Source organism: Neolamprologus multifasciatus, chromosome 7, assembly GCF_963576455.1.
Source record: "Neolamprologus multifasciatus chromosome 7, fNeoMul1.2, whole genome shotgun sequence".
In the NCBI taxonomy this organism is placed as follows: Eukaryota; Metazoa; Chordata; class Actinopteri; order Cichliformes; family Cichlidae; genus Neolamprologus; species Neolamprologus multifasciatus.
In genome coordinates this window covers 17,418,238-17,439,009 of record NC_140445.1, presented here as the reverse complement: position 1 = coordinate 17,439,009, position 20,772 = coordinate 17,418,238, and the positions used below count along the sequence as shown (strand labels likewise).

Here is a 20,772-nt window from a genome sequence, read left to right as displayed (position 1 = left end):
TAAATCTCATACACACATAGCTAAGGCAAAATGAATTATGGTGTGCAACAAAAAGTGGCAAAAAATAGTTTTGTTATTGAAGACCGAATACGGGCCTGCGGATCGGTGTCTTTAAAGAGAAACCCAGCAGTGCCAGCAAATTCATCTTCCTCCACTATGCTACCATAAGCTCCTGACAGTTTATTACATGCAACAGTGGTTATCATTTTAATTAGAGACAGGCTTATTATAATCCTACTGGGCCCGCCTGTTTGCATGCTTGTTAAAGTATTGCTCATTATCCTCTACTCTGTTCCACACACAGGCAGCTGCTCTCCCCCCTAACAAGGAAAGTGAATGGGCCTCGCATTTCATACAGAGAGCACAACACATTCAGACCAGTTTAAGAGACTGTTAATGCTCACATTATTTTACCTGTTCATGAAAACAAGCAAAACGAAAAGCTCGTGAGGACAAACAAGTAGCCTAATGTCCAAAAGTTGATTCTGTTCATCTGGACGTAGCGTTTTCTGTGGAGAAACGTTTCGTCACTCATCCAAGTGACTTCTTCAGTCTCAGCTGACTGCAGGTTTCCCCAACCTTATAAACAGTACATTTGCATAATGACTGAAACCAGCCCACTGAAGGAACAATGGGCTGGGAGGTCAGTTCCTTAATCATAATTATGCAAATTCTCATGACCATTGATCAACAACCACTGACCAAAACCCACTGATCAAAGACCATGAGTACCATTCACAGAGAGTTGGGGAATGGCTGCAATCACAGCATTGTAAGTTGGCGAAAGATGTACCCTTAGGCCCCCTCCTCGATTCAGAGATGGTCTTTCCCTTTTCACGTAAATGGCCTCCTTGACTCCACGCTCAAACCAGCGTTCTTCCCTGTCCAGGATGTGTACAGCCTCATCATTGAAAGAGTGTCCACTGGCCTGTAGGTGTAAATAGACTGCAGAGTCCTGGCCTGACGAGGTAGCTCTTCTGTGTTGTGCCATCCGCTTTGCCAGAGGTTGTTTGGTTTCCCCGATGTATAAATCCTGGCAATCCTGGCACTTAACAGCGTACACTATGTTACTCTGTTTGTGTCGGGGGACCCGATCCTTGGGGTGGACCAATTTTTGGCGCAGCGTGTTTTGGGGTTTAAAAGCCACAGAGACCCGGTGTTTCGAAAAAATGCGTCTCAACTGTTCCGATACTCCTGACACATATGGGATCACTACAGGTTTTCGCTTGGGCAGCGGTTGTCCTTCTCTCCTGGATCGGCTGGAGCTTTCTTTGGGTGCCTTTCCAGCTTTGACAAAAGTCCAGCTGGGATGACCACATTTACTCAGGGCCTTCTTGATGTGCTGTTCTTCTGCCTCCCTGGCCGCTGTGTCTGTGGGGATGGTGTTCGCTCTGTGTTGTAGCGTCCTGATGACACCCAGTTTGTGCTCCAGTGGATGATGAGAGTCAAACCTTAGATACTGATCCGTATGTGTAGGTTTACGGTACACGTCAGCTTTTAGATGTCCCCCATTACTGATGGAAATCTCACAGTCTAAGAAGGCTAACCTGCCACTTTTCATATTCTCCCTGGTGAATTTGATGTGTCGGTCCACCGAGTTAATGTGATCCGTGAATTGCGGTACGTCCTGAGATTTGATTTTCACCCAGGTGTCATCCACATATCTGTACCAATGGCTTGGTGGTGTTCCAGGGTAGGATAGCAAAGCCCTCTTTTCCACTTCTTCCATGTACAAATTGGCCACGATGGGTGAAACTGGGGAGTCCATGTACTCATGGCCATTGATCAGTGGTCTTTGATCAGTGGGTTTTGGTCAGTGGTTGTTGATCAATGGTCATGAGAATTTGCATAATTATGATTAAGGAACTGACCTCCCAGCCCATTGTTCCTTCAGTGGGCTGGTTTCAGTCATTATGCAAATGTACTGTTTATAAGATTGGAGAAACCTGCAGTCAGCTGAGACTGAAGAAGTCACTTGGATGAGTGACGAAACGTTTCTCCACAGAAAACGCTACGTCCAGATGAACAGAATCAACTTTTGGAGATTTATTTTCCTGGATGATTGAGAATGCATCAAGAAGTAGCCTAATGCACTGAGACAATGACCCAACTTAGTGTGTACACCCAGATTCTCTTATGGTAACACACATAACTTTTGTGTGTGTGTGTCCATGCAATACGGACATGGATATCTCCAAATTAGATAATATATCACCTTTTTCTGCATTTGTCAGCACTAAGACAAAGGATGTGTTGTAATCAGTTTTCAGTTTTATTTGTCATATGCAAGTTAGCACAGGGTCAACATTGCAATGAAATGTGTTTGACGAGCAGCAGTCACTCAGCAGCATGATACAGTAGGAGAAAATATAATAAAAATATAATAAAATAAAATAAAAAAGTATAAAAATAGTAAGGAGCTAAATATTAGAGAGACATGGTAAAAGAGAAAAGATGACCAAATATATATGTATCTATAAATATAAATATATGTACACTGGTGATTAAATAAGAAAATCTTGAAAAGAAATATGACGGGAGGGCAGATGGGATATTGCACAGGAATGAGCAGCAGAAAATTACAGTATTGCACTTTTAAATATAAATATCAATGACAATAAAGTGAAGTGACCAGTGCAGATTAAACAGAGTACTTGTGAAGCTGCAGCTTCTGAGTGCTGTGTTATGTGTGTTTAAGTGTTGTGGTTGAGGTGTCGTATGGCTTGGTGGTAAAAACTGTTTTTAATCTAGCATAAGGATTCCCTCTTTAATGGTCTGCCGATCTTTGTGACTGTGGTGCCATTCAAGGACACTCACCTTTGAATATACTGTAGCGAGATAAAATTACTATTTATCAAGTGAAATCTGTTGCTGTGTGGCTGCTGCTAGATTCCAATCCAAAGTGCAGACTTTTGTCTGTAATTCAAGCAGTTTCACAAAACTGTTTAGGAATTACAGCCATGTTTCTACATAGCATTCAATTTCCAGAGACTTAAAAGTAGTTGGACAATCTAAAATAATGTTTAATATTATAATAATGTCCCCATCCTCCCTCTGAATGCTGTTGAGGTGGGAGTTATGGGGATGGGGGCCTCTGCTGCACCTTCCCAGCACACAGCCAGGCTTCAACTTACAGGCAGCAAGCCAAAAGATTACAAGGACACCTTCCCCTGCCCGCCGCCTCTCACTGAGGGCAACTCCAGATTGGAGTCCAGCCTCTCTCCATGAGAGTCCAAGCCATGCGTTGAGGTGAGGCGACTAGCCAGTGTCTCTCAACCTCATCCACTAGCTCAGATTCAGAAGATTCAGATCCCAAAAGCCAAACCTTGATAGCTGGAGAAAGTACTACCAGGGCCTCTGCCTGACTCACATTTAGGTCAATTATTGCTTATAGCCTTGAAACCACTGACATACTTAAATGATGGTTTCCTCTCTTGATATGTTACACCTTCAGTTTCTGCTCCTTTGGGGGTCTCCTCTGCCTTCCGTTTTATTTCAGTAAATGAAAAGCAAGCATATGTTGGGCTGACTTGACCCCTGAATATCTAATTTCTTGGTGATGAGAAAGAAGCGTTGCTTTCTGATCTGCTTCGCAACATTAGGCTTAATCTGAGCAGATGTTATAGCCCGATACACTTCAGGTTTCATCTTGCTGGTTTTATCAGCATTCACATCATCAGTAAACTCTAGTTACACCTACAGCCATACATGCATAACATTGCCTCCACTTTCTGACAAATGATGTGCTATGATTCAGATGTAAAAGTGGTTAATGCAATACTTTTGAACCATTTTTATTAAAGCAAGAAGTCAGCACTTAAATCACTTCGTTTGATTTAAAAATCCACTGGGGTCCTGTACAAAGGCCAAGTTACAAAAACTATATCACCGTTCAAATACTTAAACCATCTGAAACTTGCTAACCCTAAAATCTTACCAGTTTAAGACAAGTTTTGCCACAGTGAACAACTCAACACTTGTGCCCAGTGTAAGAAGACTTTTAATTGCTTTGGTGTCGGCAAAACAATGTGTATCTTAACAACACTAAATATGTAAAATAACCACCAGACGAAAGACAAAGTATCCTAATGGTGTTAAAACATGTTATGTGTCAAAGTACCAATTTCACAGTAAATACTGTTTGTTAAAAGAACATTTATACTGGGGAGACAAACACAGTCATAAATTACTTAACATGTAGGAGAAGAAACCATGTCAGAGATAAATGGCTGGCTTATGGAACAATATGAGGAAGACAACTCGACAAAGACAAATAACCCAATATCAGGTTACATTTTTTCAGTGGCATACAAAATAATGGTTAAAAAAGTGGAAAAAATAAATCCACCATATGTGAACCTCACTCACTCAGAATATTGTGGAAATCAGTAACAAAAACTACATCAGACACTTCAACAAACATCATTATAACTCTCACCAAACACTAAATGATAGTATCTCACGGTTTTCTTGAATTCATACACAACAAGGACTGCTTGAACTGAACACTAGTGTGCACTCCCTCCTCCAAACTGTGTAAGCTCTAGAGTATCTGCATTTTGAGGCACTTGGAAATAATATGATTGTACGATGTGTAGTATAATATGTACATCTGTTCTGCTTGCGTGCCTGTATGTCAAACTTAGACTAGCGGTTCTAAATCGAGTCATATTTACTGCTTTTCAAGCCACATAAGGACACTGAAAGTCAACAACATGCCTTATCCTTTTACTAACATTGTAACTCACAAAGTACAGTAAGTACACACATGTACACCAGTGGGTTTTTTTTATATCATAAAGTGGGAATGATAACTTGGTTACTCATTCCAGATCAGTACTTTGACTCAAAAGGGGCTTTAGACCCAGAGGAAGTGGGTAGGGCTTGAAATCTCTGGCATCTGATCTGAAGCGAAGATGTTGACCAAGATAAGCCTGGCAGGAATGCATGAAAGAGTGCTAAGAAGAGTGCAAAAATGTGTTGGAATAAACTGTTCGTTTTCCTTGTGCTTTTCCAAAAGCATACTGCTCTAAATCATTAAAATCAATGTGTCAAAAAGAAAAAAAAGAAACAGACCGTGGAAGAAAAAGAGACCTCTGGAGAATTTTAAGTCTTCCCTTAAAATGCAACCATGAAACACACTACAAAATGTAATTTATCAAGCTGATTACAAGTTACCATTATCACTGCTACATTTTAATTAAAGGAGGGAAAAAAGAGGAATAAAATATTCACAGTCAAACAATTTTAGTGAGTTTTGGGCTCAGTCTTTCAAACAGAAAACTCACACACATCATATATTCACAAAATGACGTTCTTGATCACTGGTCCCACATGAACACGACACTCCACATTATTCCACATAGCTATTGATGGTCCCTCAGCTCCTTTAGCAGCATGGAGGCCTGACACTTAAGGAAGGCTAGCGATGTCCCGCTTTGGAGGGGGTCCGGCCGGCTTGCAGGGAGAGCCACTGGCTTTGTCTTCAAAAACCAAAACTCTGTGGAGAGAGATGAGTCATGGGCGGTTAACACAATATCTCCATTTAATGTTAATTTGAGCGTATCCCAGCAGGGAAGTTGCACCTTCTATAGGTCCATCACAGGACCAGCAGAGCAGTATTTACATCATTGTCACCATGCGTAATTGCAGCTCAATGCAATTATACATGTAAATATGATGAACATGGCTATCTGAAGTTCAAACCCAGCCTCAGAAGGGGAACAAAGGTGATTTGAGAGAGTGTGAACATGACAGGTTGTTGGTCCCAGATAGGCTGGTCTGGGTATTTCACTTTTAAAGGCTGATCTACTGGGATTTTCCCACACAACCAGTTGTAGGATTTACAAAGAAAGGTCTGAAAGAAAATATCCAATAAATGTTGATGAAAATCTGTTGTTAATATAAGAGGAATATGGCCAGATTGCTTTAAGCTGATAGGAAGCCCAGAGCAACACGAATAACCACTTTAACAAAGAATAATAAAGAAGAACATCCCTGAATGCACAACAAGGCAAACCTTGAACCAGATGTGCTACAGCATCAGAAGACCACTCCTGTCAGCTAAGAACTGGAAAATGAGGCAACAATTGACACAGACTCACCAAAACCGGACAGAAGTTTGGATAAATGCTGCCTGGTCTGTTGGTTTCTGCAACATTTGCCTGTAAAAGCATAACTCTACCCTGTATCAACAGTTTAGGCTAGTGGTGATGCAAAGGTGTGGGAAAGGTGTTCATTACAACCTTTGGACCAATTAGCACCACCTGAGCATCTTTTAAAACACCACAGTATTGTTGCTGACCAACTCCCTCCCTTTGTGACCACACATCTTCTGAAGACAAGATAATCTGTCATGTCAAAGCTCAAATCATATCAAACTGGGTTTTTGAACATGACAGCAAGTTCAATGTGACCACCAAAATCACCAGATCTCAATCCAATAGAGCATTGGAATGTGGTAAAATAAGAGTCACACCAAAGATGTGCAACTGGCAAATCTGCCGCAACTACGTGATGCTATCATGTCAATATGGAGCTAAATCTCAGGAATTATTCTGCACCTTGCTGAATCTGTGAAATGGAGAATTAGGACAATTCTCAAGGCAAAACAGTACTAGCAAGACCCTAATAAAGTGCCTTGGCATGTTCCCTTCAGCACCACGGAGAGAGGCATAAAGACTGTAAAATATTAATTTAGATGTAAATTTAAAAGACTGACAGTAGACACAGGATGTAGCAGTCAGGCAAGAAGCAGCTGAGCAATAAGTGAAAGGAATGGAATGAAAGGAAACCACAAAAGGACCGAGGGCAACAGTGGTTTAGACTAGACACAGCACAGTGAGTGATCTGACAAGAGCTATTCAGAGCAAGTGCCTGCCTTTAACTTCCTTTTTTGGAAAACTCTGCAAAGCTCCAGTAAGCTCATAAGGAGTAATGATCCCAGTGACGAAACAGGCACTCAGCAACTCAAACTCTGGCACATTCCCCTGACCACTACTCTCACTCATTTTTCTTCACACTTAGGACTTGTCTGCCATTCTACCCGTCACCACTAATATTCATCAATGTAATGTTTGAACTGAAGAGTTTTCATGACCATTGTGACCATGTTCTGTCAGCATAAGGATTTGTGATTTTTACAGAGATGAGCACACATCTGTATTTTTTCCCCAAAGTGCAAGCATATTTTAAAGGGGGTTGAGGTGGGAATTCTGGTATCTTAATAGCAGATGGTCAATAGTTTCAAAGGGAGCGACTCACGTGGACTTGGATGCCTGTGCATCCAGACCAGCTGCAATAACATTGAACAGACTCTGTTTAATGTTATGGCATCTATGTGTGTTATTTAATCAGTGTGACTTTATTATCTGATAAAGACTCCATTACACTTATCTCTTCAAAGAGCAAGGTCTCCTTTGCTGCTCTCCTGCAAGACCTTTAACAAATCCCTACACAGCTCATTTGTCAATCAAAATCTTGGTCTAAGAAATTATGACTTTGTCTTCTTTTGTACTTGTGCACTGCACTAACACTAACTGAGCCCAGTTGCGGAGCTTGGTGTCATTCATTGCCTCTAATTGCAAAAATCAATTGTTGTCCTGCCAAATGCTTTGAATAACATCATTCTAAAGCTGTTGTGTGGCCTCAGCTTCTCCCTCTCATATCCTCTCGAGACAAAAAACAAACACAAAAAAAAAAAAAGTAGGTTGCCATTTGAAGTTTGGAAAACAAAACAAAAAAAAACAAAAAAAACAAAAAAAACCAAAAACAGTAGTAGGGGTGCAACGATACACAAAATTCACAGTTCGGTTCGATACTTTGGTGTCACGGTTCAATATTTTTTCAATACAAAAAAAAAGGTTCATGCCTTTTTAATTTGTCATTTATTAAAACGATAATATATATTTTAACTCAAAAGTACAGTTTTTAAATTTAATGTTGCTGAAACAAGAAAATAATTTAAAAAAAATAAATCTATCTGATCGAGAAATCACTCATCTTTGGAAAAGAGAGTTTATTACAGAGAAATGGCTCTTTCCAAAATAAAAGCTATACTATACGCTTCTTCTGGGCTATATTCTCAGCAGCATATTAAACATATCAGGTCCCCATAAGGAGAATCATGTGCTAACGGCTGTCTAAATGACTCGGGTAAAGTTTGTAGCATGCGTGCTTGTTGTTTTTGTCTGCTTCCACTTGTCTTTGCACAAGGAGGATGTCGGCGTAAATGTGCAGTCATATTCGTTGTGTTCCCACTAGTGCTGTCAGCGTTAATCTCGTTAAAATGACATTAACGCCATAACGCGGCAAATCTCTGTTAACAAGTTACCGCGGTTCGCCCCGTCCGTGGGGCTGGACGGCATCAACACGTTAACAAGCTAACTGCGCTAACGCACTAGTTCCCACCAATTGAGCATTGCGTGGCACATCAGACATACTGTTGCCATCAGGGTCATGCTTCACATGAAAACCAAGATAGTTCCAAACGCCAGATTTGAATGAGGGTGGGGGAGGCTCAGTTTCGGGTAGCGTTGCCGTTGAGGAAGTTGCCATGTTGTAACGAGCTTAGCTTCTGTCTTGCTAGCTTGCGCTGCGCTCAGTGGATCTGCACTCGACAGTGCAGCCTAGGCTGAGTAGTCAAACGCAGATCCACTGAGCGCTCAACACAGACAGCATCGTCAGAAGAAAAGTTGATAAAATAAATAAAACATTTTGTATTGTTCGATACATATGCGTATGGAACCGAAATCACTGTATCAAACGAACGGTTCAATGTCGATATGAGTATTGTTGCACCCCTAGTTAGTAGTTAACCATACAGATAATCATTTCATTTTTCTGTAGAACAAGAAATATGATATGCATGTATTACATATATTAGTGATAAACGTTATTTCTGGATGCAACAACAGTCTTACTAGAATACCAGCAAGCAGACAAGAGAAGCAGGAAGGGATTTAAATCTTTATAAATAGCAGCTGTGGGATTATGGGATACACTTTTGAACAACATTTGAGTGTTGTTCAAAAGTGAGGAGGAAATGCTATGCAAATTCTCTGCTTGCTGTTTTTCAGGATTATAAGATTTGTCTGCTAAAGGGTCCAGCCAGCTTAGTCCAGCAGAGCTGACACGCAGCAGCCATTACAGGCTCTAGCTCCTGTAGGTTGACCTAGTGCAAGGCTGCTTTAAAAGGCTTACACTGGCTACATTAACACATTTAAAAACAAGTGCACCACTTTATCCACTGGGGAGCATGAAAAAGTTATAATTACATATTCTATAGACACCATTTCTATTGTAAAGGGTACATTTTAATGATACAGTATGGTAAATTTTGGTGGCTTTGTCAGGCCTATGCAACCATAAGTGGTTAATCAGCCTATTCTCAGTACCCTAAGACCCACTACAGAGAGGGATGAGCTGACTATGGATAGGCTACAGAGATGGGTTTTGTTATCATGCTGATTAGCAGCCAATGCAGCATGTGGGCTGTGACATCATCCCTTGTCATCCCTGAACCCCCTGCTGTTTAAGGAAGCAATTGGCTGACACAGCACACAATACATATTCTCCCTATTAGACATGTGAACACAAGCAATGAACCAGCACACAGTCGTACATTAAACAAAATATCACTGTTAAAAAACAAACAAAAAAAACCCCAAGTTTATTGTGATGGTGCTGTATTTATTATGTTGCTCTTTTTTTGTTTGCTTTCTCTTTCTCTCTGTTTTTCTTTCTCTCCCTCTTTCATTCTTTCTCCCTGTCCTATCCCCCAGTCATGTCCCGTTTGTAGCATCCGAAAATAAAATAAATACATAATTATAATAAAGGTCAATCAAATGGACCAATATGGCAAGGCCATGATGATCCACTTGGTAAAATAAGTCCGCTTGGCATCTTTCTTGGCCTTAAGACAACAATTCTGATGGCTAAAGATCCAAATGAGACACACACACAAAAAAAGGGGGTTTACTTACAATTTGAGCACAGCTGAGCGCTTGCCAAGCATCATCTTGACAAAGTCCCTGTAGTTAATGGTGTTGCTACTGCCGCCTGTCACCTCCACGATCATTTTTTTCAACTCCAAGTGGGTCTTGGGCACTCCCAGTTTCTCCATCATCCGCTTGAGACCCATCAGATCTGAGAAAGTGGAGTTGACAAATGGATCAACGATTAGCAGGAAAAGGTGAATTGCTTTCCTATTTATGTACAAGTCTCTTTTCCACAATAATATGAAGAAAAGAAAAAAAAAATTCAAAAACGCTAAATTACATCAACACCTACAATAGATTTGACTAATTTTACACAGAAAGTTTCAAGTATTTATCACACAGAGATAGTTTCTGTCTAACAGTTTTATAATGTCTGCTTCTGACAGAAATACCATTTATTTCAGCTGTAATGAGTTTAAAATACATTGTAATGATTTGGTAAAAGTGCTTCTGAATCACAAAGATATCTGTGCAAAATTATGGAAATCCAATATTAATTGTGCAGAGACCAGAAAACCGAATAGGGGCTAATATTCAGAGATATTTTGCTGACTGGGGAAGTTTTATAGGACATACAAGAGCTTGTTTTAGGAACTGCAAACAGATCCTGACACTACAGTTGGCCCCACACCTGTTCAAAACCTTCCACAACAATGGACAGAACAGTCTCACTTCACATGCAGCACACAGCAAAGTAACATGAGCCTGTTTAAATCCTGCGCCCACTGGGGGCAGACAACACACACACAGTATTAATTACTGTTGCCTCATGTCAACATGGGCTTGAGCGACAGTTGTTATCTGGGTTGTTTTTTTATTACTCACCAATCTCTCCTTGGTCGTTCAGGTCAAACTCAGCATATTTATCTGCAAAACAAGCACAGGAGATTATTACCGACAGTGGTAGTTCATTCACCATCCCCCACACACATACACACCTCGCAGTACAACACTAACAAGCACCAACCTCCAGAGAGCATATTACATGTCAGCAAAACAGTTAGCACACTCTGCCCAGTGATCTCAACATCTTACACTGTGCTGACAGCTGACCTAGCAAAGACAAAAACAGCTGATAAGGACAGGTGGGTTTTTGTGTTTGTTTTCCCACATCTGAGCAGGAAGCAAGCAATCTGGCAGCTGCAGGGAGCCGTGGCAGCCAGATTAAGAGTCAGAAGGTCAGGAAGTTAAAACAGTACTTCAAGTTTAAACAGAGTTAAAAGAAAGATGTTTGGACCCTAAATCACCAAGCACAGCAGCATACAGAAAGTTCATGGGCTGTGAACAAACAGACTCTATACCAGGGGTGTGCAATCTCAGTCCACGAGGGCCGGTGTCCCTGCAGGTTTTAGATCTTACCCTGGGTCAACACACCTGAATCACATGATTAGTTCACTACCAGGCCTCTGGAGAACTTCAGGACATGTTGAGGAGCTAATTTAGCCATTTAAATCAGCTGTGTTTGTTCGAGGACACATCTAAAACCTGCAGGGACACCGGCCCTCGTGGACTGAGATTGCCCACCCCTGCTCTATACTCATTTCACTATAAAGAAACAAAAGTTGTAATTACTGAACGTTCGAGACACTAACACATTGTCATTGTTGAAAACACTCCCTTAACAACTCCTCATTAATTAGTGTTTTCAGCTAAAGGAAAAAAACAACTTGTTATTTATGTGATAGAATAACTTGGATGTATGAGACCAAATGTTACATTTTTTTTTTAATTAGCATAGAACAACATTTACCATTAATACTTGGAGGGAAACTCTTATAATAGATGCAGTGAAAACTTTAGGAGAAATAAATCTAGTATCATCAATTTAGCATCCTTCTAAATGTCAGTTAGGGACACAATCTCTGCAGCTATGATGGTGAATAATGATCTGAAGAGTTGACGGTTTTGGCAACATTGTGACATCACGAGGTAGCTGACCTGTGACCTCTTTGAATATAAAATGTTGAATTGAAATTTAATTGGTTTTTCTCGAGTCTAAGTGAACTATGGGTCAAATCTGAAATCCCTCAGGAGATATCACAATTGTGAGAACGGGACAGATGGAGGGATAGCCTGAAAACATAACGCCTCCAGCCGCAGCTCTAATAGGAGCATGAGAATCTCATCTAGGACTAAAACAAGTCATGACTTTCATCACTGATAAATCAGACATTTCTTTTCTTCTTTTTTTCCTATTGAAAAAAAAAAATCACTTTGCTGTATCACACCAAAAGAAAACAATTCACACATTTTAAAACATGGAATTGAAAAAGATTGTTGCTTTTTTAAAGCTTTCATTTCTAAACTGGGATGGAATGAAATGGAATTGGCCTAAAGATTACTTTTGGTATATCTTCTAATCTAAGTGGTGTTAACCACAGACAGGCTTAAGAATAAATAGTAATTATTAACCATTGGATTTGCATTCACTTATAAAAGCACAACAGAAACATGTCAATGAACTGACTGCTTCTTTGGAAGCGGACATTTTTCCGCTTCTGCCTAAATTTTTCTGTTCCCTTTTCCCTGGAAGAGCACTTTAGTCACATTACACTTGCTATTTCTGTACCACAATGGGAGCTGTGTGTGTGTGTGTGTGTGTTGGGAGGGACAGAGAGAGGGTACTGTGTTAACTGAGCGAACCCGTGGGGAGTGGGATGGGACAATGCCGACCCTGTTCGTAAACTCTGAGGAGTGGGCCATGCGCACACACACAGCAGTTTTTGAGTGGCCCACTTGTCGTAGTGCAGCCTGTTGATCATCTGCAGCCACAGAAAACGGCTCAACTGCACAAAACTCAAGTCTTTAGTTGCTCCTCCTGACCCAAATTCTTTTGGCAAGTGATGCTAGAAAATAAATGGCATCAAATTCTCAAGAAAGCCTTAAATATACTTTATTTTTTACTTTTCTCTGACATTCATAAGGAGGTCTGAAGTGCAAGTTTGATTTAGACAAAGTTGTTTGTCTACCACCCACTTAGTCAGCTCATCCAAAGGGATTTTCCATTTTTAAAAAAGGAGGGTGACTTGCTGATAAAATAGCTGCAATGGACGGTGACCGCACTGACTTCCTCTGCCACTTTGGCCAACAGATAAACACAAAGATTTCCCATCACTTTAAAAGACACTAACCCCCAGGGTGTGTGTGTGTGTGTGTTGGGAGGGACAGAGACAGGGACATATATATATATATATATATATATATATATATATATATATATATATATATATATATATATATTAGGGGTGCAACGATACACAAAATTCACGGTTCGGTTCGGTTCGATACTTTGGTGTCACGGTTCGATATTTTTTCGATACAAAAAAATGTTCATGCCTTTTTATTAATTTGTCATTTATTAAATTTTCACAGCACATTCTGCACCACATCTCTGTGCGTTCATCATTTGTTTGAAGCCAGCTCACCTCCTGCAACCACTTGTCCGAGAATACGTGCTTCTTTTGTGGTTTGGACTCCTTCTGACATTTCTTTGGAGGTGGAGGAACACCAAAGTAACTGCTTAAAGGAGCTTCTTCGACATCTTTAAGAGTTCTAAACAAATGTCTGTCCTCCTCCAGAAAATCTTATGTATGCAAACACGCGTTGCAACTTCTTATCTTGTGCGCGTTTTTTATTTTGACAGCGAATACGCACCTGCGGACCACTTATGTGCAGACCTGGTTATTTAGCTCGTCATATTGCAGCCACAGAAATTATTTTGTCCATGAAACCATAAAGCTGCACTTTCTTTTTGCCTTATAGTCTGATTTGTCATAAAGTTTCCGTTTTGTGGTAAGCTTTTCTTTGGCTGTCATTTCTTCACCCTGACCTGTCTTATTTGGCTCAGCAGAACTAAAATATGTATCCTGCTGCTTTTACACACGCACTCACTTAACGCTCAGCGATTCTCTGCGCGATCAACCTCTCACATGTTTAAGCTTGCTGCGGGAGATTTCACTTGTCATGTTTGCATAGTAAGCTAACGATTGATAAGATGATGTCAGAGGAATTGGTGCGCAAATTATCATCACTCACCGATCAGTGCTGTCGCTCTCTATACACAGTTCGCGCGATTGCAAAGTGAAAGCAAAAAACAAGCGCAAATTCAAATGCGATTTCAATATGTCACATATTCACAGTGGCTCACCGATGCCAATGACATAATTACCCAGCTACATTTCCGAAAGAATGCAAAAGCATTGACATATATTTTTCCTTCCTACGATAGGCCAACGGGCAGGGCAGGGCAGCCCGACTGGAAAAATCGCTAGCCCCGGGACGTCGGGCTAGCGATTTTGCGAGCCCTGTATCTGATTGAGGAATCACTCATCTTTGGAAAAGAGAGTTTATTACAGAGGAATGGCTCTTTCCAAAATAAAAGCTATAATATACGCTTCTTCTGGGCTATATTCTCAGCAGCATATTAAACATATCAGGTCCCCATAAGGAGAATCATGTGCTAACCGCTGACTCCGGTAAAGTTTGTAGCATGCCTGCTTGTTGTTTTTCTCTGCTTCCACTTGTCTTTGCACTAGGATGATGTCGGCGTAAATGTGCAGTCATATTCGTTGTGTTCCCACTAGTGCTGTCAGCGTTAATCTGAAATGAGGTTAACGCCACAACACGGCAAATCTCCGTTAACGAGCTACCGCGGATTGCCCCGTGTGTGGGGCTGGACAGCCAACACGTTCTAACTGCGCTAATGCACTAGTTCCCACCCATGTAATTGAGCATTGCGTGGCACATCCAACATACTGTTTTACTTTAGTCCATGACACGCTTACCTTCAGGGTCATACATCACATGAAAACCAAAATAGTTCCAAACGCCAGATCTGAATGAGGGTGGGGGAGGTTCAATTTGCCATGTTGCAAGGAGAGCTTAACTTCTGTCTCGCTAGCTTGCCCTGCGCTCAGTGAATCTGTGTTCGACTACTCTGCCTAGGCTGCACTGTCAAGCGCAGATCCACTGAGCGCTCAACACAGACAGCACCGTCAGAAGGAAAGTTGATAAAATAAATTAAAAATGTTGTATTGTTCGATACATATGCATACCGAACCGAAAGCACTGTATCGAACGGTTCAATATCGATACGAGTATCGTTGCACCCCTAATATATATATATATATATTTTTTTTTTTCCGAATTAGTTTAGAAAGGGGAACTGCTAATGGCTAATTCTGAGCAAATGCAGGCTACATACTTTAGCTCAATCGGTAGTTGATTATCAGCACCATCTTTTCATTTTAGTCCCAGATTAGTCTGTGTTTACTTTGCCAAGTGGCCGCAATTACCAGGCAAGCTAACAGAATTTGTGGTTGCAGAAGTTTGTTTTATTTAAACATTTTAACTGTAATCAAGTGAGTTAATGGGACTGAAAAACTCAGACACAGGTTGATGCGTTCTGTCCTCTTTGGGCTTCATTATGGGCAGCAGTGATTCATGGGGTAGAGATGGTATGACTGATGGGCTGATTCCCTAGCTACTCCAGTCTTGAAGATACTGAACTCAGAATTTCCCTGGACACTTCTCCACAGCAGTGTGTTCACAAATGTTAGACAGGGTGCTTAGGTATGAATGTGTGTACTGATGATTCAACACCGATATTGGTATGTATTGGACATGGTAGGAGTTGTATCGGTAAATCCCTTGGGCTGAAGTAGCTAGGGCTGTACTCTCCAGGTTGATTAGTGGACTGGTTTGTTAACACAGTCTCATTTGACCCAATACTCATTTGTTGGATAACTGCTGCTGTTAGAAGGAGAAAAGATCTGTACCGATGAGTACAATTTATGTATGTACAATGCTTGAGACTAAGGCTACGTTCACACTGCAGGTCTTAATGCTCAATTCCGATTTTTTGATCAAATCCGATTTTTTTGTCTGGTTGTTCACACTACAAATAAAATGTGACAGCAAACGCGCTCTAATGTGAACCGTTCACGGCCCTAAAGCGGCCCGCAGGCGCAAAAGAAGACATCACACACAACACGCTCTGTTTAGACCCAGACCAAACAGTATTGTTTGACTGATGGCCCTTAATATAAAGACCTGTTTCGGACTTTACATTTTCCAATTTTGCTTGAAGTTTTGTTGTTATTTAAATATGGCCTAATAATTATCCTTATTGCTGTTTTAGAGAGGAGTAGTGCTTCAAAGGATAGTTGCAGATTTCTGTCAGAATCTGCAGATTAAACAGTACAAATAAAATGTTCACATTTCTTCAACGTTGTCTTCCAAACAGTTTCACTAACATCTACACTGGATGGCCAGGAAGCGTTCACGATGTCATCGGGCGCTTCTCTGGCGCTGATAATTGGCGTCTGTCTTGTGTCAGTGACGAAAAAGACGTATTTAATGTGACATGACCATTCACACAACAGTCGCTTTGTAAAACATCAGATATGTATCGGATTCAGTACCACATACGAAAGTGACCCAGATCGGATTTGAAAGTATCGGATTTGTGCCGTTCACACTGTCATACCATGATCGGATATGGGCGCATAGTGTCCAAAAAGTCAGATTTGATGCGCTTTTGCCTGCAGTGTGAACGTAGCCTTAGAGCAGGGGTGTCAAACTCAAATACACAGTGAGCCAAAATTAAAAACTGGAACAAAGTCGCGGGCTAACATTAATATTTATTGGAAAAAAAAAAAAAATAAAAATCTTCCTCTAGATACATGAATGAATCTTTTCTTATGGACTCAAACAAGTTTTGCTAAAAAACTGAATATGGAACAAGCAAAGCTTAATACTAAACTATATATATATATATATATATATATATATATATATATATATATATATATATATATATATATATATATATATATTTTAGCTGTTTAATACCAGCTCTAATAGTAATTTGGTATGGCTTCGTGGGCTACATATAATTAGGCTGCGGGCCAAATTTGGCCCGCGGGCCAGAGTTTGACACCTATGCCTTAGAGTGTGAGAATAATAGAATCAACACTTTTTGATATATTTGGTCTAAAAATTGTCCCCATCCAAAATCTGGGTGTAAAACTTAATTTTCCATTAAAACTGAAAGAAAATTCACAGTTTTAATTGCTCAGAGCATGAGGCTTATTGGTGTTATTGCTCATTAGTTAGAAATCACCAGCTGAAACAGCTCTATTTTAAGAAATCATATTAATATAGGAAAGCACACATTGGTCAGCTCCAAAACTGTTATTTCTGTAAAGTAACTTTGTTAATGTGATTTAATATGTTTCACACACTATATTTTCATGTTTTTTATATTTCATTTATGTTAATAAGGCCAGCAGCCTGAGTACCCTGTGGCTGGTTAATTTAATCTACTGACTAACTGATAGGAATAACTACATTCAGCCATGAAAGTAGTAACAAGTGTCCAAAAACCAAACAAATCAATGAAAACATCAATATAGTCATCTGAATATCCAAAATTAATTTAAAAAAAAAAAAAAAAAAAAAAACCTGCATTGGGTTTTTATGTAAATGTTAAAATAAAATATGACTACATTTTATCTTGTTTTTTTGTTCCATGTGCTGGGTTGCAATGAGTCGATCTGACTGGTAGTTAAAAGCAGTGTGACCTTTAAGCCTCTGGGACAATGTGGAAAAGACAGGAGGGGGGGAGGAAAAAAAACCCAGCAAACCTCCCAGGACCCTGGTGCTTGGTCCCATTTCTGTTTATATATTACTGCTCCATTTCCTCCAGCAAGCATGCAAAGTAAGTAGGACACTGGAGCATTTTTTCTTCTTCATTTCAATACTTACGCTGTTTTTTTTTTTGTTTTTTTTACAATAAACTGCTTTTTTGATCTGATGTAAAACTGATTAAAACTCACACCGACTGTAAAAAAGAAAAGAAAATCTACATTCCTTAAATGTAAACGCAATATCTGTGGAATGGGGAAGGAGTTCTTTTCTAAATTGTGCAACCCTTATTCTTGTATTCAGCAAGTATCAATGTTTTTACTCCTGTTCCCAGGAGCTACGAGTTTACCCAGGAAAGCTCCAAATATTGCAACAACAAGCAGTCACGCCCCGGCACATTCCTACCAGGCCACTAAGGACTTGGCCTTACAAATGTTTTAGAAATCACAGCATTCTGTCTTTCCCACAGAGAAAAACAAAATGCTGAAGATTAAAGGATTGTGTGTGTGTGTATGCATATATATATATCGCCTGCCAAATAAACAAATATTTAGGCTAAGACAAAAGCCAGGAAAAGCCCCAGCCACACCACCGCAGACAGCCATCAGCTGAAGGAAGGGCTGGATTTTCTTACTTTTGAAACCTTCCAACTTTTCAGCCAGGTCTTCTTCATCACTGTATTTCTGGTCTTCCAGGTACTCCTGAGAAAGAGGAAGGGGGTAAACCAAAAGTGAAGCTGGTCATAAAATACAGGTTTTACAAGTTTAATGAAACTGGGACTACTTTTTCCATCTTCCTTGTTAGATTCCAGCGAATTCCCCACACATGAACAGAGAACTTTCAGCACACCAAATCTGACTGTGTCCTGTCCAAATTTTGAACTGGAGACCAACGACTCCCTTTACTGTCGTTACTTATCACTGCGTTCATTAAGTGGAACACCTCGCAAGGGTATAAAGCTGCCAGAAGGGAGCTAATGTAATAAAATTATAATGATGCAACATGGCGTGTGGGAGTCATCCACAATCCTTGCAGGACAGAGCGAGAGCCAGAATGACAGAGTGTGCCGTTGTTCTTTGCGCTGACCTCTGTGTATCTATCGAACTTGCAATTACGTGTAAAGAGGATAAACACCACGACTGGACCTTTATCAGGGATGCCTGACTCAGCTGTGCTGAATCACACAGCAATTTCCCACACAGAAGTGTCCTGCTAGTCATTTTCGTTATGTAAACAAAGGGAGTGCCAGTTTTATGAGTCGTGAAAATCTATAAGGAACGGTTAAACCGAAATACAGATATATGGATTAAACTTTACAGCTATGAGCAAATTATAGTCATTTTATATCGTTTTCGGTCATGAAAAACAAGAAGAATAGTGCCAAAATTTACTTGTCACGTTTACATGTCTTGCACATGTTATTAGTTCCTTATTATTGGAGCCTTAATAAGAAAAAAAAAAATAGACTAGTGATGCCAGAATACAGAACATAGAAGCTGAGATTTGAGATCCGGAATTACAAGATGCAGTCATGATAATACAGCGGAATTAAATGGATGTCACTGTACAAAAGAAAATCCTGGATTTAATCATAAAATAACTGATATTTTTAGACAGAGCCGCTTAGGAACCAGGGGTCATTTCTCTAATGAACAAATAAATATAAGCAGTGCGTAGTGGCAACTGGGACTGCTGTGCAAATACATTACTGTCACTGGCTCCTTTCCAAGTGGCCTGCCTTTTTTTTTTTTTTTTTTTTTTTTTAATTCATATATGTGTACATTTTGCCGCAGCAGTGAGCTGATGACATCCAAAGCAGAGGAGGAAAACAGAGATTATACAGGTATCTCGTCAAACTACGGCTGACGAAGCGTGTTAAACAAAGAGCTCATTGTAACACCTGTTTCCCGTCGGCACGAAACGCCACGAAACGCGTTTCAAACGTTTCCCACATTGATATAATCGGGACAGAGGGAGACGTTCACGGTCCTTTAGCACGGAGCTGTGTGACAGCATGCAACCATTCAACAAGTGCACCCCAGACCCTGCAGTTGGTGACGGGGGGAAATCAATAAAAATGCATCATCAACAGCATGGTCACGGCCAGCTTCAAAACACGAGACAGTGGCGTTTTGATTTCTAATTCACCGCACTCCTGAGACAGTTACCCGGGAATGCACCGAATCCTCAAAACGAGGCCAAGGCCAAGTCAAGTGTGCGCGAGCTCATTAAAATTCAAATTACCGTGGAGTGCCGTTAGAGAAGCTCGTGGCAAATAAAGAGAACACGCGTACCTGGTTTATTTCTTCCAGTTTTTGCCTTTTCTGGTCCTTTAACAGCCCGAAGGCTTTTCCACCTGCAAAACAAAAGAAAGTGAGGTTATTTTTATTAAATAGCTGGTTAATACTAACACAGGCTCAGCCTGGACGGTAGCCGGTCGGCCTAAGATGCTCTATTGTAAAGACTAACGTTAAGCTGTAGCTAGCCACAGACATAAGCAGATGCCCGCTAAAGGGGGGCATGGCAGTCCGTAACCATTTTATTTATTACCTTGGAGATTTTTACTTGAAGGCATCCCGGAATTTATCTGTGATGGAAAAATCCAGAAAATGAAAAAAAAAATCCGAGCCAGAAGGCTGCCGCAACTGTCCGCCTGGGAGATACTCCTATTTAGAGAATGGGCTCAATAGGCCACTCACTGCACCGGTGTCAAAACATACACTATTATCAACGGAACATCCGATCAGTCCTTTCAAAACAAAACGTTGAAATCCCAGAAAGTTGATTCTGTTCTTCTGGAAGTAGTGTTTTCAGCGGGAGAAACGTCACGCACGCACTGAACTGGAGAGCGACTCCTTCAGTCTCAGCTGACTTTATAAACAGCACATTAGCATAATGACCGAAACTAGCACCAGTGACTAACAATGATGTCAGTTTCATGGCTGACCGTGAGGTCAGTTTCATGATCAAATTGCCATGACTGCAATCGCACATTGTAAGATGGTAAAAGAGTTACCCTTATGCCCCCATCAGCGATTCAGAGATGGTCTTTCCCTTTTCACCTAAATGGCCTCCTTGACTCCCTGCACAAACCAGCATTCCTTCCTGTCCAGGATGTGTACATCTT

The 20,772-nt window shown here is 40.5% G+C and overlaps 1 protein-coding gene across 1 annotated transcript; it reads right to left on the bottom strand.

Annotated features, from left to right (window-relative positions):
- Positions 1-1,816: 1,816 nt before the first annotated feature.
- aif1l (allograft inflammatory factor 1-like) lies at positions 1,817-20,370 on the bottom strand. The gene is made up of 6 exons (XM_085165954.1): positions 20,196-20,370; positions 19,940-20,001; positions 18,280-18,346; positions 10,824-10,865; positions 9,984-10,146; positions 1,817-5,500 (listed from the first exon to the last, which is right to left on the bottom strand). Exons 1-6 carry the CDS (start codon positions 20,218-20,220, stop codon positions 5,413-5,415), a joined length of 447 nt encoding a protein of 148 aa, XP_085022080.1. The 5' UTR covers positions 20,221-20,370; the 3' UTR covers positions 1,817-5,412.
- Positions 20,371-20,772: the final 402 nt, after the last annotated feature.